Source organism: Diospyros lotus, chromosome 5 (genome assembly GCF_014633365.1).
Source record: "Diospyros lotus cultivar Yz01 chromosome 5, ASM1463336v1, whole genome shotgun sequence".
In the NCBI taxonomy this organism is placed as follows: domain Eukaryota; kingdom Viridiplantae; phylum Streptophyta; class Magnoliopsida; order Ericales; family Ebenaceae; genus Diospyros; species Diospyros lotus.
Genome location: NC_068342.1, coordinates 11,115,145 through 11,138,143, shown reverse-complemented (window position 1 = coordinate 11,138,143; position 22,999 = coordinate 11,115,145). Strand labels below are relative to the sequence as shown.

The following is a 22,999-nucleotide window of genomic DNA, read 5'->3' as shown; positions in this document are numbered from 1 at the left end:
ACATCCTCCTCCTCCTAAATATCTTCCTACTCCAAAATCAAACTTGAATTCCGAGTTGAATCCAATTGGAGAAGGACCAGATGGATCGATTCTCAATCCAGCTTACATGAATTGGATTAGGTCAAAGCAGCTGCTCCTTGGATGACTGTTTTCAACAATGGAGCAGGACGTACTTGTTCAGGTAATTCACTGTGAGTCTTCATCAGAGGTATGGCTTTCGCTTGAGAACTTGTATTCTTAGCAAACTATTGCAAAATCCTTCCAGTTGAAACAATAGTTGCGGTCGGTAAAGAAAGATTCTCTATCTGTTAACGACTATATTCTAAAAATTAAGACAATTGGACATACTTTGGCTGCTATTGGAGAACCCCTAGTTGATAAAGATCTACTATTAGCTATATTAAATGGATTGGATCGTGAGTATGAAACTTTAGTCAACCTGATCACTTATCAAATGGATGAAATCAATATTGAGAAAGTACAATATCTCCTGCTTATGCATGAGCAATGCCTAGCTACCAAAAATCAGTCTGTTCTTTCTTCTGTTAGTTCTGATATGGGTAGCTCAATGAATGTTAATGTTGTCTCCTATGGATCAAGATCTGGTGATAGGTTTGCTAATAACAGAGGTAGTTTTGCTCCTAGAGGGGGTGGTTATGTGAATAGAGGAGGTCGTGGCCGTGGTGGCAGGTTTGGTGGCAGATGCATATATTGTCAACTTTGTGGCAAACCTGGTCATTTAGTTGACAAGTGTTATCATCGTTTTGATAGAAACTTTTAGAGAGTTTCTGCTCAAAATCAAAATGCCTCCAAATTTAACAGTCAGTTTCAACCGTCCAATCAGTTTCAAACAGATTATCAAGCCTTTTTAACTAGTCCTAATGAGTCTAGTGAGGCTTACATGGTTGAGGTAGGTTCTATGTCACCTTGTGGGTAAACTTTTGAAACTCAATCCCTGCCTTCTTCTTCTCGTGGAGAAGCTCCATGGTTTGTTGACTCTAGAGCAAGCAGCCACATTACTACCAGCCTCAACAATCTATCGGTTCATTCTCCATATCACGACAGTGACAAAGTAGCTATTGGTGATGGTAAGAAATTGCCTATATCTAATATTTGTTACAGCAATCTATACACTCATACTAAACCTGTTTTAGTTCTTGATTTGCCTAATGTCTTACATGTTCCACATATGAATAAAAGTCTTCTTAGTGTTTCCCAGTTAACCAAAGACAATAATGTTGTTGTTGAGTTTAATTCTATTTCTTGTGTGATTAAGGACAAGGATTTAGGGCTAGTGCTACTTCGAGGACTACTTAAGGATGGTTTATATCAATTGACATCAGCTTTTGATCCAGCTGAGTCCACACTTGCTGTTTCATCCAAGTTTTCCAAGTCTTCGAGTGTTATTGTTATGTATCCTTCTGTTTTTCACAAATGTAATCAACAGAGTCATGTTGTTCCTGATCTGTTGTCTAACAATGTCCGTGTCGCCTATACTACTTCAAATAATATTGTACAGCAGTGGCATGCCAAGTTGGGGCACCCTACTTCTCATGTACTGAAACATGTTTTGAATAAAATTCGAGTTTCTTGTTCAAACTCTGATTTTGCATTTTGTGATTCTTGCAAACTTGGTAAGCTACATCAGTTACCTTTTTCTTCTTGTCCAATAACTACAACACATCCATTAGAATTGGTGTATGTTGATGTATGGGGTCCAGCACCTATTCTTTCTACTGAGGGATTTAGATACTATATGATTCTTGTTGATGCTTATTCACGTTATTCTTGGTTGTATCCTCTGAAATTAAAATCTGATGTTCTCTCCACACTCAGTGCTTTTCACAAATTAGCTGAGTTGCAATATAACTTCAAACTTAAAAGTCTACAAACTGACAATGGTGGGGAATTTAAAGCCTTGTTGCCTTATCTTCATTCATGTGGTATACAACCTAGATTTACATGTCCTTACACACACCAACAAAATGGGACTTACATGCAAATGTTGAAGGGAGGTCTAAACTGAAGGGAATTCCAAGTCTGAAGGGAGGTCTAAACTGAGGGGAAATGTTGAAAAAAATGATAATAGATAGTATTTGTATTTCTGTTACTTATTTAGCTTGATGTTGCTGCTAAGTTCTGTTATTCTGTTGTTTTTGTTTTGCTGTTAAGACTTACCGCTTCTGTTAATAGCTGAGTATAAATACCAGCTAGCTTATGTTTGTTATTCATTCAATATAGAAAGGACGAGGCATTCTTTGTTGCTCTTCTCTTCCTGTTTCTAATCTTCGTTTCTTACAAAAAGGCAGCTACTTCCTAAATACCTAACTTCTGGAAGAGCAATGCATATCAATTGAGAACTTCCTTATTTATTGCATTGTTAAGGGAGGCTCATTTTCACAGGTTGGTTATGTTTCGGATGTGTAGATCTGAACCAAACAGTGGCAGATTTGGTTGGATAGGTTGGAGATTTTTTCTAAATGATGTTGGTTTTATTTTCTCCTTCTCTAGTTTTGGAATTTGGGAAGGTGGAATTAAAAGATCTTGTGGAAGTAGGGAACCAGTGTATAGCGTTGAAAGATTCCAGGTAGCCTCTAGAGTTGGGTGAATGGACAGGTTAACCCCTTCTTGAAACATTTGGATTGGTATAGTTTGAATCTACTGCTTGGAACCCCTTTAGACACCTTGTATTGAAATGCTTTGTGACAGGAAAAAAGTCCTAAGAACGTCTGTACCTTCAGCAGTGATGTTATAATACTACTGGGATTGGTCGTAAAAAAAAAACACTATATTATTTGATTTCATGAATCTGCTTTTTCATCTATGAACCATGCATCATCCTCATTGGTGACTATGCTCCAATCAGGGATAATTTATGTTTTCTCTTACATCTGATATCTTTTTTTGTCACTTTGGCTAGGTTTTATCTGAAGATTTGCCTTCTATGATTGCTAGAATATCTTTCCCTAAGTCAATGCGCTGGAACTCTCAGGTGTGTACCAATTTAATGATGTAGCTTGATTGTTTGATGCTTGATTGAGAGCAGCTCATGTAGTTCCCATGTTTTTAAGATCAAGCATTTAATTGCTCCATCATGTAGTCTACTATATATTATTTGTTCCCATGCTTCAGTGAATATTAGTTGTAATCCATTGACATACTTTCTGCCCACTAGAATTTATTATTGCAACTTAGTGCGTTTATGCCTCTGCATTTTTGTTTGTTAATTTATCTATATTTTCTGCTATGGCATTTTACTAGGTGGCAAACTAATTTGTTCTGCATTGTGATGATTATTTTCTATTTTCAATAAAGTGAAAATGCTGTTCGTTTGCTTGTATTTTGTAGGTCATGTTTAGCAGGCCAATTCGTTGGATTTTGGCCCTCCATGGAGATGTAGTTATTCCATTTACATTTGCTGGTGTATTAAGGTCAGTGTTAGCATCAACATCTATTATTTCTCTCTCTCTCTTTGAAGACATATCTGAGGATTGGCACTAGTAAGATATTTTATGTCAGACAATATATTTCTGCTATTGTTATCACTTCCTCATCTTAATTAGTATTGCTAGTTTCTTTGATATTCCATTTTGCTTGTCTGTTTTAAAAGGTTTTTTTTTTTTTTTTTCTGCAAATCTGTTTGAAAGGAATTATTCATCTGAAGTGTGTAGCCATTTACATGCATACTGCACTTTATCTGGGTGTTCTTTTGTGAGTTTTAAAGTATTTTTTCTTCTTTATTTTGTGTTATCTAGTAGTACAATTTTATCTAATATTTTTCTTTTTTCTTTTCCCCGATGGAACAAGGAAGAGTAGAAAAATGGTAGATCATTACTTGTAGTTAAGCCCTGAGGAATGCAAAGGGGATGATGGCTCTGGTTTCTACTCATAAGAATTTTAATGTATCAAGTGCATAGAGCATACTAATATAATTGTGGAGAGTTTTTGTTTCTCCTTGTTCATGAGTTAACCACATTGCTTTATATATTGAGTTTGTGAAGTCCATTACTAGATATGCTAGAAGTATATGGATTTGCTGATAGTGGACTGCTAAATTATGGACAGATAACTTGCTTTAACTACAAATGGAACTAATATATATATATAAATTATTTAGTATAAGGAGGCCTTTAGTTGTAGATGACTTTATTAACTTATTATTAATAGGTGTCTTATTGTTGATTTAGGCCTCATGGCTGTTAATATGTTACCAAAAAATGGATTTGCAGCTTTATAGCTCACGTTACTTGTTCTGTTCTCTTTTTTCATTGAACTTTAATTCTTCATTTTCTTATATTGTTCTGTAGTGGAAACCTATCCTATGGCCTCCGGAATACTCCATCTGCTACTGTGAGGGTAATGTCCATGAAACTAAACATTGTCAACTTCCTAAATGTTTTGGCTGTTTTACTGAAAAAAAAGTGATTAATGACAATACTTGTGTAGTATGTATTATTTCCATTTTCTGTTAACATTTAGGTCATCTTTCTCTTTTTGTTGTTCCTCCTATACTTATTGATGACAGATGTGGGGGGCTTTCTCACTGTCTGGCGCCATTAGCAACCTCTTAGTTATGATGCTATCAATTTGTCACTGGATTTATGAATTCATAATTCTACTTTGCCATTACAAACTTTTGAAATAATTTGTTGCCTATTCTCTTGACTATAAATACGTACAGAATCTCTGTAACTAATTCTTTTTCCAGGTTGAAAGTGCAGAATCATATTCCAACATAATGCAGCATGCTGGAATTTCTGTTGCAATTGAGGTATAACCATGATATTTAACTTCTCATTCTATTTATGTTGCTAATTAGCATTAACAAGCAGAAAGTATTTGCTTCTAAAGAAGGTGTTTTATTTTACAGCAACGCAAGAGAACAATTTTGGAACGCTCAAATAATTTAGCAAAAGGTGTTAATGGATGTATTGTTGTGCAGACTGCCTTACTTGATGAGGTAACAGACTTGCTTTTGTATTTTTGTTGTCATTCAGAATGATAAATGATCTTCCCTCATGAAATTTAGGTTGCAAATCTTGTTGAGGCACCTGTTCCAATACTGGGGAGGTTTCACGAGTCATTCTTAGAGCTTCCAAAAGATCTACTGATAATGGTATGACTTCCAGTTTGCAAATGTTTTGCTTGGCTGAATGGTTCTGTGTTCTGGTTCCAAGTGTGAGTGACAAAATACTGATGGAGCATTTTTCAGTTGAAGTATCCAGTCTATCTGTCCAATAAGCTCAATTTCAATGCAAATAGGCCAATCAAAGTAATTCAAGGATGCTCTTGTGCAAAACCTTCTCAAATCTGTCTATGGAGTGTACTGATGAAAATATAGTGGAGAAAAAACATACATGCAAGTAGACCTGAATCTAAGACCGCCCCCAAAACCCAGTTTTCAGATATATTAGACAATTAATTGCAATAAAGACTAACCTGTTATGTAATGGATCCTAGAAATATATATATATATATATATCTGTATCTTACAGACCATTCTCTGTTTTGCTGAGATATAGATGTAGAGGCGTGTTCTGATGGAATGATAAATATCATTAGGGCAAAATAACAATCCCTTGCAAGATGAATCTTAGGAGCAGAAATTCTGAGAAAGCAGTATCCAGCATGGTGGCCACAAAGTGCGTGGATTTAAGATGTTTTATCTTTGGTCCTTGCATGAAGTGCTTAAATGTTCTATGCCTCTTGTCTTCTTTCCCCCACTTTTGATTTCTTGCATGTGTGTAGGTATGTGCTTAAAGTTAGTCGATTTGTTTTGTGAACTTTTTATGCTGAAGTTGCAGCAAGAGTTTCTTCCCCCTTTTCATGCACAGAATCAGGCTTTTTATATATGCAATTATACTCATAGCTTGGACATGTCTTAAAATAGTTTCTGCTTCCTGCATGATAATATTGATCTTCTGTGAAAAGATATTGCCCCTATAATTTTTGCTCCTATACAAAAACAGAGTATTTCCATTATATAGATGAAGTGTTGTATATGTTGATGATCCCTGCTTTTGTGGCAAATAGTTTGGTGGATCTTCCTACTTGCCACGCCCTATGAGATCCATATATCAAACTGGGCTTTCATTTGCCTTCCCAATTCTTGGTTTTCCTTCTTTTGCTTTGTTCTATTAGGCTGGAAAAATAAAGGCATAGAACATCAAATGTCAATCCTAGTTCTAGTTTAAGTAGTTCATGTGCCAATGACCCTAGATTTGGACTTGTTCTAGCAACTTGCTATTACTTGCTTCATTTGAGTATTTAATTTGGAGCAGTTAATAATCAATGGGACAAAAGAAGGTGTGAATAACAAAGTTGAATTCTGGAGAAATGCCTTAGAATCCAAAGCTTTTAAACTAAGTAGGTTGAAAACTAAATATGTGGAATGTAACTTCAGTAATAATATAAGTGTGAATGATATTATTGTGAAAGTTGGAGATCAAGTTATTCTCAGAAAAGATCAATTTTGATATCTTGGACCAATGGTTGAAAAAAAGGAGAGAATATAGAGATGTTACTCATAGAATTAAGACATGATGGTTAAAGTGGAGAAGTTTGTCCAAGATTTTTATGTGATCGTAAGATTCCTTTGCAGGTCGTATGGAAACCTAAAAAACTCTAAAATTGGAATTCCAGTTCCAGAGTTTTAATTAATTCTTGTATCTGGAATTAAAAAAGTGCAAGACTTGGAATTCCATTACCCTCAAACTTTGGAATTAGAATTTGATCAAAGTTGGTTGGAATTGTCGAATAAAGAAATGGAATTCTCAAGCCCAACATATTTATTTATTTTATTTCCACAAATACCCCTCCTCCATTCTATTTACTACCCTTTTCTATCTTCATTTTTGTCATCTTCTTCTTCGCCTTCTCCTCCCCATCTCCTCTATATTTGTGATGCTTGTAATAGAAAGCTAAGACAACAAAAGAAACCTAGGGCACAAAGGTACAACAAGAGAGAAGAAAATGCTCTCGTGTAATTCATTGAACTGAAATGATTAAAATGAATCAAAGATACAAGAGAAGAGGCATTGCTGAGTTTATAAACTCAACGAGCCTAAGGCCAGAATGTCGAGCCGCCTAACTAAGTTACACCAAAGCAATCAACAACAACATATATATATATATATATGAACAAGCCCAGAGGAATTAGGAATAGACTCTAAGCAAATACACTTTTTCTATGATACATGCAGCTTATTAAATATAGAAAATCTAACTAAAATCTAGGAATTTAAATTACAAATACAACAATAGATAAGGGAGAAATTTTCTCCTAAATTTTCTAGGTTTCCTCCTACTTCTTAGGAATAGATGAAGCCTCATCTTTTCCTATTTCTTTGGAACGGTTGGGGCTTTATCTCTTTTCTATTCAATCTGGTCTTTCAGATTCTTTTTTATCGTGAATTCCTCCTCAACACTCCCTTTCAAACTGGTGAATAAATGTCTTTCATTCCCACCTTGCCTCTAATCAGCTCAAATCCTTGTTCATTGCCTTAGTGAGGATATCAACTTCTTGTATACCTGTAGGAATATATACCAGATTGATACCACCATCTTCAATCATTTGCTTGATAAAATGTCTATCTATCCTCACATATTTCATCCGGTCATGTTGTATTAGATTATTTACTATACTTATAGCAAACTTGCTATCACAGTATAGCCTTGTAGGAGTAGCATTATCTTCCATAAATTTTTCCAGCCATATTACCTCACATATACCTTGAGCCTATGTTGTATGGAAACGGGAAACGAGCATTTTTCTAAAAAAATAAGTGTAAACCGTTCCGAAACAAGAAACGTTTCCCGGTTTGGAAATGGTTCGGAAACGCCAAAACGACATCTCCAAGTCGTTTTCATGCTCCACTGCCTTGAGCTATGGCTCGGTTTTCTACCTCAACACTGCTTCTAGCCACTACACACTGCTTCTTGCTCCTCCATATCACAAAGTTTCCCCATACCTTGGTGCAAAACTCGGAAGTGTATTTACTGTCCTCTAAAGAACCTACCCAATCAACATCTACAAAACACTGAATTCCTCGATCTTCATTCATCTTGAATAAGATTCCCTTACCAAGAGTTCCCTTATCAATTAAGGAAATGGCAAAATTCACAGGAGTAGCACAAGGCTTACAATCTTGCATAGCAACCTTCTTCAATAAATCCAAAATGTACTTGGATTGAATAAGGTAAATGCCACTGTGATCCCGATATGCTTCAAACTCTAGAAAATAGTTGATAGAATCTAGGGTTTTAAGAGCAAAATGGGTATCCAAATCTTGAATACATGCCCGAAGAGCTGAAGAATCAAAGCCCGAAACCAAAATATCATCTACATAGACCATAATGAACAACACAAACTTAGGAGTCCATTTAATAAACAAAGAGCCATCAGACACAGCTCTTGTTAGTCCATCGAGGGACTTTTTCATCCTACATACATGAGAGGGAAATTGTGAACTAACAAACCCTTCTGGCTGTGACATAAAAATCTCTTCCATAAGATCACCATTTAGAAAGGCATTGTTGACATCAACCTGTTGTATATCCCAGTCAAAAGTCACAGCTAATGAGAATAACACTCTAATAGTAGGGGCCTTAACAATAGGGTTTTGAAGAAAGCATGATGTCCCAGCCTGTAATGATGTAGCCAAATAGTATCCTTGTGGGGTATATGTGGTTCTGGAAGGCATGTTAAGGGTTGCTTCCACCTGCCAACAGGTAATTTCTCAGATTTCTCAAGATAGTATAAGCCATCACATTCCTTAGCATGTCCAATCATCAGTCCAAAGTCCTTGTTTTGAAACCAACAACAAGACAGAAGAAAAAACACTTTGCAATTAGTGTCATAAGATAGCTTGGATACGGAGATTAGGTTTGGACAATTTAGGCACATGAAGAACATTTTTTAGGGTCAAGGAATGGTTGATTTTGATCTTTCCTATTCCAGCTACTGTGATCAAAGAACCATCAGTTGTAGCAATTTTTCGATTGGTAGAACAGGGTGAGTATGAGAGAAAAAACTGGGATGAATGAGTCATATGGTCTGTGGTTCTGGAGTCAATAATCTGAGTCTTTTAAGAGATGTATCAAAGGCATTTAAAGCATGTGAAATTGAGGTTTTACTTGATTGTTGCAGTGTGCATGTACCTGAAGAGGATGGTGCCTCAAGGGTACTTAAAAAGTACCGCAACCTTTCAATCTCCTCCTTGTTGAATTCTTTTGGTTCACAGGACTGTTTTTCCTCCTGTAGAGTTGCCATATTAACTTTCCCGTAGCTCCTATGCTGATGTTGTCCACCTCTATTTCCCCATTCCTTGCTTGGTGGCTTTCCATGTAGCTTATAGCACATCTCCCTAGTATGCCGTGGTTTCTTGCAAAAAGTACACCACATCTTCTCACGGTTGTCATTCCCCATGGATTTGATACCTGTTTTTCCATTTTCTCCTAGCAGTTGGTCATTCTTAAACCCACGATTTCCTCTTTCTTTTGCCACCATTGCTGAGGGCTCAACTGGTTTGGGGTCCAACATGACACCTCTCTTGCTTTTCTTAACTATGATAATTGAAATTACTTTATTAAGTGAAGGTAAGTCATCCTTGCCTAGGATTTGAACTCTCACCTGATCATACTCCACATTTAGGCCTGCAAGAAAATCATAGGTGCGATCTTTGTCTATGAAAGCTTTCAAGGTGGGTACATCATCACTGTTCTTCATCTCAATTACCCTATAGTGATCCATTTCTTGCCATAGTCCCTTTAGGAAATTGGCATACTCGGTGACAACTCTGTTATCTTGCTTTGCTATAGCTATTTTGGTCTTTAACATGAGCCCTTTCTACATCCTGGTTCACAAACAGAAGGGGGAAAGGCCACTACTGACAATCAATTTTAATAGATTTACTCAAGAAGGAAAAATCCAGAACCCGAACCAAGGCTATACCAATCATTAGACCCAACTTTTGGAAATGAGGTAATACCTCTTAGCTCTCCTTCTAACATTGATCCCTTGATTGACATTGATTTTCCCATAACACTCAGGAAAGGAACCAAAGAGTGCACAAAACATCCCTTATACCCAATATCTCACTTTGTATCCTTTACAAGATGCTCTTCATCTCATAGAAGTTTCCTTGCAAACATAAACACAACATCCATTCCCACAACATTATTAGAGGCTTTAAACTGTGAGAAGTGGAAGAATATGCTATGAATGTTGAAATGTAGGCCCTGGAGAAGAACAATACTTGGGAGATTGTGGATTTACCAAAAGGAAAGAAACTAGTGGGATGCAAGTGGGTCTTCACAGTCAAGTATAGAGCGGATGGGACACTTGAAAGATACAAAGCTAGGTTGCTAGCTAAAGGATATTGTCACAACCTAGGGTTGGGCTAGGGTTTAGAAAGGAAACTAAGAAGAATTCGGGAGAGAGAAATTAGAATTGGAGGGAGAGACTAAGCAAAAACATAGAGAATAGAGGGAAAATAGGGAGATCGAGAGAGAGAAATGTAGGGAGAGAAGTCTGAATTCAATATATCATTCCACCAAACAAATTCTAGAAACATCACTCATGTGCTCTCAACAGAAATTAAAAATATCTCCTAACAAACAATTGTGGCTCAATTACATTATTGCCCCTCTATTACCCTCGGGAATGTAATAATTCCCCCCTCCTTGAGAGAGTTCTTGTCCCCAAGAACTTACAGCAATTGGCCATTGTTATTCATCCAATCCCAGGTTTATTTATCTAAATTATTCTTCTTTCTTTCTTTCTCCTTCTAGGCTTTTTCCTCTTTTCTTTTACGTTCTTATTCTCTTGCTCTTCCTCTACTAGGACCAACACTAGAAATTGGTCTGCAGCATTTGCTCCAGTTGAAAGGACAGCAAGACTGTCATATTGCTTGGGATCAAACATATTCATAACAGCAGTGAGATATTTTCCTGCTAGAATTGTCGTCGTCATCTTGACACCTAATTTAACCAAAGTCACAAATTCCTCAGCCCTTCCGAAGCCAAGAGCAAGGGTGTAGTATGCCTAGAACCTTTATTCTCAAGACCAAGCCTCTTAAGGTTCCATTCCTGAATATTAGCCGGTGGCACCCGAGGTACTGCAATGGACTTTGCTTCCTCTATCAATTCATTGAATAATTCTTCATTTATCTCATGTAACCTCCCAATAGGCACATCTTGATTCATTAGCTCCTCTTCTTGTTTATTGACAACTGTAACCGAATATGTAGAAAAATAACCTCTTGCTAGTTGATTTTAACTTAATCAATCTCGAATGAGATCCTAAAATATATACACAATGGATTCTAAGAATTCTCCTAGATTTTAGAGATTATATTCCTACTTTGTAGGACTAGGTTACAACAAACTTAAATACAAACAAATCTAATAAAAAAAAACTAACTAAGAAGATACAATACAATAGTAAGATAAATCAAGATAAATCAGAAAGATAAACTTGCAGCAAATAACGAGCAGCTCCATCACAATCAACACACACGGCCCAACAGCCTATCAATCAAATAACACCAAATATTTTATCAGAATACATTTCAACAAATTTCTTCCCCAGTGGAACCTTAATAACGTCTTCGATAGCTGTCATTCCTTCTTTGTAATCCTGAATTGTTTGCCTCCAATTCAGGTCTTTCCTTAGCTGTAGTAGAAAAATTCAGAACAGACAAACTGCCTTCCGGAACTTTTCTTTTTAATGAATCAAAAAGTTTCTTGGAAAAACATTTAGCTAGAATACTAACCTGGAACTTTTGTTTCATGCCTAGTAGGTTAACAATGGAAGTTATATACCTACTGAAGCGCCTAATGGAAAGGTATCGAGATACGGAGACAAGGGTCAGAACATGCGGAGGGGATACTGAACCGTTTAAAATTACAATGAGACTGCATCAAGGTTATGCACTAAGTGCATACTTATTTGCTTTAGTAATGGATGAACTCACTAAACATGTTCAGACAGAGGTGCCATGGTGTATGCTATTTGCAGATGACGTAGTGTTGGTGGATGAAACAAAAGAGGGAGTGAACACTAAGCTTGAGTTGTGGAGAAACAATTTAGAATCTAAGGGATTTAAATTAAGTAAAAAGAAAATAAAATATATAGAATATAAATTTAGTAAGAATGCAAGAGTGGTGGATGTTATATAAAATTGGAAGACCAAATCATACAAAAAAAATACCATTTTCGATATTTGGGATTAGTGATTCAAAAGGATGGAGAAATTCACGAGGATGTCACGCATAGAATTAAGGCAGGTTGGCTAAAATAGAGAAATGCATCAGGGTGTTATGTGATGGAAAAATCCCATTAAAATTGAAAGAAAAATTCTATAAAACAGTTATAAGACCAATTTTGTTGTATGACTCAAAATGTTGGGCAATCAAGCACCAGCATGAACAAAAGACGAGTGTAGCCGAGATGAAGATGCTAAGATGGATGTGCGGCCATATAAGAAAAGATAAAATTAAAAATGAGGTTATTCGTAATAAGGTAGGAGTAGTGCCAATCTAGGAGAAGATGAGAGAGACTAGACTAAGATGGTTTGATCATGTGAGAAGAAGACCAAGAGACGCTCATGTGAGGAGAGTTGATGAAATGGAACAATTAGTCAAAAAAAGGTAGAGGCAGAACCCAAGAAGACTTTGTGAGAGACATTAAAGTTTGATATGAAGTGTATGAGCTTAAATGAAGATATGACAAAAGACAGAAATACATAGAAGTCTAGAATTCATGTAACCGACCCCACATAGTAGGATGAAGGCTGGATATATTGTTGTTGTTGTTACTAATCTGGAACTTCTGTGAAAAAGGAATCAGTAAGTCATCTAGCTTGTGTTTAAGGTCAACGAGTTGATTGCGTCCTTCCTAAATTTCTTTTCTTGTTGTAGTGCATTCCTCCTCGAGTCCTTTTCTGATTGTAGCCCATTCTTCTTGATACTAACTTGCCTCCACCTAAATTTCTCCCAATCCTGAAGGTCGCTTGACTCACAATCGAGGACCAATTGGAAATTAACTGCCGAGAAGTGTTGCGAAGTAATAACCGAGTACCGTTGGAAATTAATAGTCGAGGAGTGTCGGAAATCATCGCCAAGAATCAACCTGTATGTATTGCTAGAATTAGTTGGCTCTGCCTCGCTACTCTGCTTCTCCTTCAATTCCAAGCCGAACCTGGATCTGCCTCAATTTGATATTGCTGCTGATATCGACTCTGATCTTCCTTCCTAATACTAGCTTCGCAAGAGTTCGATTGGCTCTCATTTGAACTCCTTGTGAATCGCCTATTCTTAGTTTTGCTGACTCTTCTTTACCACATGCAGCGACCTAAATCCACCCACTATGGAACAATAGTTGAAATTCGCCTGGATCTACTTCGTGACTCATTGTCGAGAATCAACCTCCTACCTCGCCTTCACAATTTGAACCGAGAAGTGACCGAAAATCTCCTGTCTTGGCATCGTTGGATTTGCTACTCCGATTGATTACAATCTATCTCTGATGAAGTCGGATCGGAATTTCTATAAGGAATCGCCGAAAATCACAACCAATAATCGTTGCCTCTAATACTAGATGTCACAACCTGAGGTTGGGCTAGGGTTTGTAAAGGAAATTGAGAAGAATTTAGGAGAGAGAGAGCAAAATTAGAGGGAGTGACTGAGCAGAAACAATGAGAATAGAGGGAAAACAAGGGAGATCGAGAAAGAGAAATGCAGGGAAAGAAGTTTGAATTTAATCTATCATTTCACCATGACATTCTCTACATACTATAGCCTATTTATCGGTTGCTAACTAGAAGCAGATTCTAGAAACAACACCCATGTGCTCTCAAACAATTGTAGCTCAATTACATTATTGCCCCTCTATTGCCCTTGCAAATGTGACAGATACAACTAAACATATGGGATAGATTACCAAGAAACCTTTGCCCTGGTAGCCAAGATGAACACGGTGAAAATTCTTTTGTCCCGAGCAGCTAACTTTGACTAGCCTTTACAGCGGTTTGATGTGAAAAATGCATCCTTCCACGGAGAGCTTGAGGAGGAAATTTACATGGAAAGACCCCCAGGGTTCAACAGGAACATAGCTAGAAACAAGGTTTGCATGCTCAAGAAGGCACTATATGGCCGGAAACAATCATCAAGAGCTTAGTTTGGGAGATTTTCCAAGGTAATGCAAGCCATTGGGTACAAGCTGAGCCAAGGGGATCACACCCTATTCATAAAACACTCAAGTTCAGGTTCAATTACTACTCTTGTTGTTTATGTTGGTGACATTATAGTGGCAGGAAATGATGAAAAGGAGAGGCAAAACTTGGGAACCCTAGGAAAGGGGATTTTATTCAAGCAAAGTGACAAACTCACCCTTGAGGCCTACACCGATGCTGATTATGCAAGCTCAATGGTTGATAGGAGGTCCACCATAGGATACTACATTTTCTTAGGAGGAAACTTAGTTACTTGGAGGAGCAAAAAGAAGAATGTTGTTGTAGGATCAAGTGCAGAATCAGAATTTTGGACAATGGCACAGGGTATATGTGAGCTGTTATGGTTGAATTTTATTTTGGAAGATCTAAGACCTAAGTGGGATGGTCCTATGAAGCTTTATTGTGACAATAAGTCTACAATCAGCATGGTACACAATCCTTTGCAGCATGACCAAACAAAATACATTAAGATTGACCGACATTTTATCAAGAAAAAGCTAGATAGTGGTCTTATTTGCACCTCTTAGGTACTGAGTGAATCACAGCTGGGAGATGTCCTAACCAAGGGACTAAAAAGTCCAGTCTTTCACAAGATTATAGCCAAGTTGGGAATGGGCAATGTCTATTTACTAGCTTGAGAGGGAGTGTCGGGAATCAAGGCAAGATACAGGATGTAATTAGTCAATATTTTGTAGGGAATTAAGGCTGTAATTAGGCTGTGATTATGTCTATATTATTGTAAATAGATGATCACCCTAAGTAGGAGATTAAGAGATTTGTTTCTATATCTATGTAAGCGTCTACTGTGCATATATTCCTACTGATTCAATGAATATTAGACAGAAAATTCTACCATAATTTTCCACAATTATTAATTGTGATTACCCGCTCAATAAAAAAAAGGTGTTGATCACATATTCATGAATCAGCACTCATACAGTTATCAAAGTCTTGATTCTTTTGATGGCAGGAAAATGATTGTTTATTGTTACCTGTAAAATATATGCTTTCTCCATGATGATTGCATGATGGGTCATTAAAGATGCACTTGGAACTTGGCTAATTCATCAATCATTTTATAGATGCAAGTAGTGTTACTATTTCACACCCTTCTTTTATTATCTTACAAACAACAATCACCACACCTGCAGGTTATGCAAAAGCACCAGAAGTATTTTGCCATAACTGATGAGGATGGAAAACTTTTGGCATACTTCATTGCTGTAAGTCCTACTTCCATCTATTTGCGCTTTGAAATTATACACTGATCTTAGAACTAAGAATGTTTTTATAATTTATCTATTAAGATTTACATTGCGTTTAGGTGGCAAATGGAGCAATCAATGAGATGGTAGTAAGGAAAGGAAATGAAGCTGTGCTCAGGTTGATCTTGACCTTGGTCATTTACCATTTTGTGCATAGAAACATTTGAATTTTGCAAATTATTATATTTATGCAATGTATGCTTCTTTTTTTTTTTTTTTTTTTTTTTTTTTGTAATATGGTCTTTTATAGAGATGACTGTAGAGCTAAAATTCATGTAGCCAACCCCATAGTGGGATTAAGGCTTGTGATGATGATGATCTGTATGCATCTTCTCTTCAGCTGGAAGTTGTCTTTAAAGAAAATTATTAATTGCTGTCTTTGATCAGAAGTTGAATTTGCATCAGAGTCCATAAACTAATCTTATCAACTTTGTATCCGTTGCCGTCATTCCTCCCCCCTCCCTCCTATCTCCCTTTTTTCAGTCTACCAGGAATAAGTCTTTTATTTTTGCAGGGCTCGGTATGAAGATGCCAAGTTTTTCTACGAGATGGACACACGCAAAAAGTTTTCAGAATTCCGAGATCAACTTAATGGGATTCTTTTTCATGTAAGTTTTACCATTTTATACACAGTCAACTTAAGCTACATTCACCAGGAGACTTGATTTCAGGTCACATTTAGTTTGTGAGTGAGAGAGAGAGAGAGAGAGTTAATTGCGAGAGGGATTTTCACATGGATAAAGGTATTGATTACATGAATCAAGAGTTAATTGCATTGTTCTTTTACACAAGTAATAGAATATTGCTTTTCCAAAACAACTCTGATAGCTAACCAATCTTCTTCTTTTAAACTATTCTTGGTGACTGGCCTAATTTTTGTTCAATGTAAAGTTGTCAAAATTCATGTGAAATTTAACTAAAAGATTTATTCCTTGATCTATGCTATTTTTGTGTAATGTGAAATTAAACAGGAGAAGCTAGGAACCATGTTGGACAAGATGAAACGTGTTCAAAGTACAGTTTCCCAAATTGGCTTAGCTCTAGGGTTTGGGGAAGATAAGCTCAAAATTGTTGAGGTTGCTGCATCACTGGCGATGTCAGATCTTGCTACTGCTGTTGTTACTGAATTTACTTCCCTCTTGGGGATAATGGCACGGCATTATGCCCTTAGAGATGGATACTCAGAGCAGGTTGTCAAATTCAGAACAAGAACTATCTCAATTCTTTTTTTATGTTAATCTATGTTTACCATGGACCTTTCTTTTACATAAATAATTATAAGAATCGGTTTGTTTGGACATAAAACACTTTACATTGGAAAACATTTTTCAATGTAAAATGTTTTCCACAACAATATTTTTTTTATCTATTTTCTGGTGTTTAGTTGCTTTGTAAAATATTTCCCAAAAATTAGTTATATGCATATGTAAACACACATATATATGTATGTATGAATTAATGAATATATGAATGTGTATGTATGTATATGCACGCTTATGCATGTATGTGTGTGTGTGTGTCCATGTATATATGTGTCTGTGTGTGCATGTGTATGTATATATGTATCTGTGTGCATGCATATGTGCATGTGTGTGTACCTGTATGTATGTATATGTATGTGTGTGTACGTATATGTATGTATGGATATATATCTGCATGTTCATGTATATATTTGTATGGTAGAGCACCATAGTAGTTATATCTCATGACCTGAATTCGTAACTCAACAATTGGGCTTCATGAAATCAATGAAGCAGGGCAAGATCAGTGCAGCGACACAGGGCCAAATTACGTAAGGTCTAATTCAATCATAGATAAGCCTCCTTAGTGGTTTGAGGTGGGACTTTAGAATCAGATGCGTTCACCTACCCCAAAAGGCCCTGACCATGTGAAGACCATTTGAGGTATTTAGGTTGAGTGTTTAAATTTGAGCTAGTCCATTTCTCTCATGTAGACGAACTTATTATTTCACTCAATTCTTATGGCTCCCCTGGTTCAGAGAAGGGAAGTGCCTCAGCTGAGATGTAAGGTGGGGTTGGAAGTGGGCAGGTCGGTTCCGTAATTGGTGGGTGGGTGTGTGTGGGTGTGTGTGTGTGTGTGGGGGGGGGGGGGGGGGGGGGTGTTGTTAAGTTTACAAGCAATCCTTGTGGCCATTGAAGCAAGAGTTAGATTTCACTGGCTCTAACTACCACTGTGCTTGTTTTGGCTCTTGCTGCTAGCTGGTTATTGATTTGGTCCTATTTGGTCATGCCAGTTTATCTGTTATTTGGACAAAATGAGATCATGTTGTTGTAGTTATAGGGAAATGGCATGCAACAGAGACATTTTTTTTCTAACCCTAATATAGATTGTTTAGTTCGAAGTAACACCAAGATAGTGACGTCTTTGCTATAGGGACGTCTTTGCTATCAATGTACAGCTCATGATGCAACTGGTCAACACCTTTAGTTCCTGTTATTATCATTCATGATGTTTGGCATCCCAAAAGTCAAACAACCAGCTTTAAACTTGTATATCATATCCTGCCACCCACAATTGGGGCTGGTTCAAGGTCTCTAGTCAATTCAGGTTGAAAAGGTGAGAGTAGTAGAAAATTGAACTTCTGGGCTCAAACCAAGTGGTCGGACCTTCGGAGAAAGGTAGAGTAGATTCCTATTGATAATCATGCTAACAGTAGTTGTTTGATATGGAATTTTAGTACACTATTACTTTCCAGCCTATTTAATATGGAATTTTTTTCCTGTTTCAATTTCCTCTTGATGCGGGACAGCAATGAATCACAAAAAGTTGACAAAGAATTGATTAAGAAGAATAAGCTGGAGAAGAGAAAAGCCAAGAGAGAGGGAGGGAGGGAGGGGAAATCATTTTGTTCTATTATTAGTCAATCATCCAAAGCTGAATTGAAGATTACATTATGTGCCTTATTTATAGGCAATGAAAAGATAAACCTATCTAAAAGATCACAACTAACCAAAACATGATTCTGATCTCTGAATCAAGTATAACTCTATCTAATCCCTAAATCAAATGTAATTCTATCACTTAACAACTATGATAAATGAAAACTGAACAAAATAAAACAAGATAAAACCTAATCTAAATCTTATTTTTAAAATCAAAATAGAACACGTATCAAAATATCCCTTTCGCCTCCCTCTTAATATTTTTGTTGTTCTTTTTTTTTTTTCCATATTGCAGATTGCAGATGCATTGTTTGAAATCACGCTCCCAAGATATTCTGGAGATATGCTTCCAAAAACTGATGCAGGGACTGTATTGGCAATTGCCGACAGGTCAATACAAGTTACATACTTTAATCTGACACTGCTATACAATAACCATTTGAGAAATGTTTCTCATTGTTTTTGGGAACTGTATATAATTTAAGTATATTATTTTTCTGATTGCCAGTATAATATAGCCAAATTGGTGCAGAGGTCGCTAGAAAACATTGGTACACTGTTTGTTTATCTAAATCTTGCTATATGAGGCATTGAAACATGCTTGTGCAACAGCTTTTTTGTCTTGCTCTTTATTAGAAATAGGGAAAGCTGCCTGTTTCATATCCCAGAAGTTGTCTTAATTTCTTTGGTTGATTTGTTTTAAAGAAACAAAGCCAGAACATTTGTCTAATATCTCAGACTCAAAAGAGGCAAGAGATATTTTGGGAATTTTATAGAATGTGGTCGTGCCCAAAAGTATGATCTAAACCAAGGTGTCTTAATTTCTTTGGGTTGATTTGTTTTAAATAAACATAGCCAGAACATTTATCTAATGTCTCAAGACTCAAAAGAGTGAAGAGATATTTTGGGAATTTTATAGAATGTATAGTGCCCAAAAGAATTATCTAAACGAAGTCATACTTTCCTTGGTTGCTGTTATTGTACTAAGAAGAAGAACTCGCTGCTCTATTGAGGCCTGTGCAAGCTAGTGGCCTGTATAAAAATGAGTAGCAGATACTTTGATAATGGAGCAAGTTTACTTTCATGTATGTTTGTGATTGAGTAGCATCATTTTTGGCATGAAAGAGCCTAGCATGCATGGTGAACAAAACCAAGAGACAAGATCAATCAACTACCGAATCTGCTAAATTTATTAAAATTTTAATCACTTTCAATTTTGCCTAAAAGAATAGACCAAATTAATTCTAATAAATTAGTTTTTGTAATTTTAAACATGCTTTATTGTGTGAAAATTACAAAAACATAGTAATTATAATAATTCATGTATATTAATTGTCTGTAATTAATAAATTAAAAAACTCCTCAAGATTTTTTTTGTCTTAGATGAGAAAGCTATACTGTCCAAAATTTGAAACTTATATTGTATTTGTTGGTTTTGAACATGTACTTAATCCCACTAGGTGGGGTCCCTAACTTTTTTGATGATGGATTTATATTAAATTTCTTATTTAGTACATGTCCTTAACAATTGTATGATTTTTAGGTGTTTTTAATGTAATTTGAATAGAAAAAAACCAAGATGAAACCAGAACGAGAGAGAAAGAGAGCGAAAGAAAGCTATCTGAAAAATGCCTCGTTCAATGAATATTATTGATAGGTGAACCTGCTATTTATACAACTGACCTATCTCTTTAATAACACTTTAAAACATAACAAATAACCAACTACAATGTAGACTGCCCGGTAACAGTGGAACTCAATCGCTTAGCCTCATCTGAACTTGAGTCTGCTGTTATAGAAGCATGAACAGGAGATCACTGTAGCCCACGTTTATTACATAGAAAAGAGAATCTGTCCCTTGGCAACCCTTTAGTAAAAATATCTGCTACTTGATACAATGTAGGAACATATCTAATCTCAATATCTCCATTTTCCACCTTCTCTCGAACAAAATGAACATCTATCTCAATATGCTTTGTACGAGAGTGAAATACCGGATTTTCTGCTATGCTTTTAGCAGCTATATTATCACACCACAAAACTAGAGCATGAGACAAAGAGTAACCCAATTCAATGAAGAGGGATTTTAACCACATAACTTCAGTTACACCCTGTGCCATAGCTCGATATTCAACTTCTCCCACTGAGTGAGCAACAACAGACTATTTTCTCAAGCTCCCCAAATACCACTTGTAGACTTTCTAGTTACCTTGTAGCCAGCATGGTCTACATCAGTATAAACTGTCAAGGCTAAATCAGACACATTAGGTGTAAACAACAACCCCAAGCCGATAGTACCTTTCAAGTACCGAAGTAAGCATTTACAACTTGTCCAATGTTGTATTTTAGGAGTAGACAAGAATTGACTCAGCTTATTTACCATAAATGAGATATCTGGCCGGGTATAGATCAAGTATTGAAGAGAATCTGTTATGGTTCTATATAGTGACGGATCTAAGAAATTATCACCCTCATCAATGAAAAATAATCCCATATTCACTAGCGTGTCACATGCCTTACAATCACACATACTAGCTTTGTGCAACAAGTCCATTGTATACTTGGATTGAGTGAGATACAATCTGGTTTTATCCCTAAATGCCTCAAACCCTAGCAAGTAATTAACCGAACCTAAGGTTTTGAGAGTAAAATAAGTGTCCAAATCATGTATACAGGCTTTAAGAGCTGAGGGATCAGACCCCGTGATAAGTATATCATCCACATACACTGCACAGGCTTAGGAGTTCGTTTAATGAATAAGGATGCATCTAAAACAGACCGAACAAAACCCCAACCATGTAAAACTTGGCGCAACTTGGTATACCAAGCTCTCGGAGCTTGCTTTAGCCCATAAAGGGACTTCTTAAGTTTGCAAACATAAGATGGAAACCCAGAATCTGTAAATCCTTCCAGTTGTGCCATATATACATCTTCGGTTAGATCTCCATTTAAGAAGGCATTGTTAATATCAACCTGTTGTATGTCCCAACCAAATTTTACAGCCAAAGAAAAAAAAAAAAAAAAAACTCTTATTGTTGGAGCCTTTACAACAGGACTAAAAGTCTCTCCATAATCTATACCCGATGTTTGCAAGAAACCCTCAGCTACCAAACAAGGCTTGTGTTTCAGAATAGACCCTTCAGATTTATACTTGATACGAAAAACCCATTTACACACAATAAGATTCATATATGAAGAGAAGGGAACCAAAACCCAAGTGTGATTAGACTGTAGAGCAGTAAACTCCTCCTGCATAGCCTTAGTTTAGTGAGGATCTAAGAGAGCTTCATGTACTGAGCTAGGTTCTAAGGTAGTTAACAAGACATGAGGAAAAGTAACCAAGGACTGTTTAGCTTGAGATCTAGTAAGCATAGGATGAACTGAAGGTGCTAGAGGAAGTTTGTACTTTGGTACACGAGAGGATAAAGAAGGCCGACATATATAATGACTGGAGGAGGATGAAGAAGAGTCCTGAGACACGGCAGGGTTCTCCAAAGGCACTGGAGAAGTGTTGACTGAGCCACCATTACTAGTGTTTGACAAGGGAGGATCTGAGGACTAGATCACCCGAGGAACACTTGAAGAAGATGAGGGAAGATAATGAAAAACATCAGTTGAAGGGCCAACAACTTTAACCATAGAAAATAAACCACCAGATGATTGAAAAAGATTAGGATAAGGATATTCATTTGGGTTAAACTGAACATGCCTTGAAACATAACTCTCCTTGATGGATGTAAGCATTTATACCCTGCTTGATCATGGCTATACCCAATAAAGACACATTTAGATGAATGAAAATCAAACTTGTGTCGATTGTAAGGTCTAAGATAGGGAAAACAAGTGCAGCCAAACGGTTGAAGAGCAAAATAGTTGGGCTATTTATGATAGAGCAGCTCAAATGGACAAGAAAAATTAACAACTGAAGGTAAAAGGTTAACGAGATAAACAGCTATGTGAAAGGCTGCAACCCAAAAGGACAAAGGCATTCTAACATGAGCGAGGAAGGTTAGTCCCATTTCAGCAATATGACGATGTTTTCTCTCAACAACACCATTCTGTTGGTGTGTGTAAGGACAAGAAAAGCGAGGTTGAATGCCACAAGTACAAAGATAGGATAAAAAGGCCTTAAACTCACCCCCATTATCAGTTTGTAGGGCTTTCAAATTGAAGTTATACTACAATTCAGTTAGCTTATGAAAGTTTATAAAAGTCTGTAAGGCATCAAATTTCAACTTTAAAGGGTAAAGCCATGAGTATCTGGTGTATGCATCAACAAAAACAATATAGTAATGATAGCCCTCAACAGAAGTAACAGGTGCTAGACCCCAAACATCATAATATACTAATTCCAGTTGGTTTTTAGCTGTGATTGGACAGTTAGAAAAAGGAAGTTGATGTGATTTTCCCATCTTACAGGAGTCACAAAAAGAAAGAGTAGACTTTGGACAAGAAACTTGTATTTTATTCAGCACATGTTTTAATACATGATAGGCAGGGTGCCCTAATTAGGCATGCCACTGCTACACTACACAGTCTGCTTGGGCTACATTTACATTCAATAACAGATCTGGAGAAATCAGACTCTGTTGCATAC

The 22,999-nt window shown here is 36.6% G+C and overlaps 1 protein-coding gene across 3 annotated transcripts in view; it reads left to right on the top strand.

Moving 5' to 3' along the window:
* Nucleotides 1–22,999, top strand: part of LOC127801162 (glycine--tRNA ligase, chloroplastic/mitochondrial 2) — a 133,120-nt gene that overhangs the window by 98,086 nt on the left and 12,035 nt on the right. For all 3 annotated transcript variants that reach the window (XM_052336047.1, XM_052336049.1, XM_052336048.1), the window contains 11 exons: nt 2,921–2,992; nt 3,349–3,431; nt 4,308–4,356; nt 4,709–4,771; nt 4,871–4,960; nt 5,030–5,116; nt 15,386–15,457; nt 15,559–15,617; nt 16,014–16,107; nt 16,471–16,689; nt 18,698–18,792. In XM_052336047.1, the coding sequence (XP_052192007.1) occupies nt 2,921–2,992; nt 3,349–3,431; nt 4,308–4,356; nt 4,709–4,771; nt 4,871–4,960; nt 5,030–5,116; nt 15,386–15,457; nt 15,559–15,617; nt 16,014–16,107; nt 16,471–16,689; nt 18,698–18,792 (983 nt within the window). The remainder of the gene's footprint in view (nt 1–2,920; nt 2,993–3,348; nt 3,432–4,307; nt 4,357–4,708; nt 4,772–4,870; nt 4,961–5,029; nt 5,117–15,385; nt 15,458–15,558; nt 15,618–16,013; nt 16,108–16,470; nt 16,690–18,697; nt 18,793–22,999) is intronic.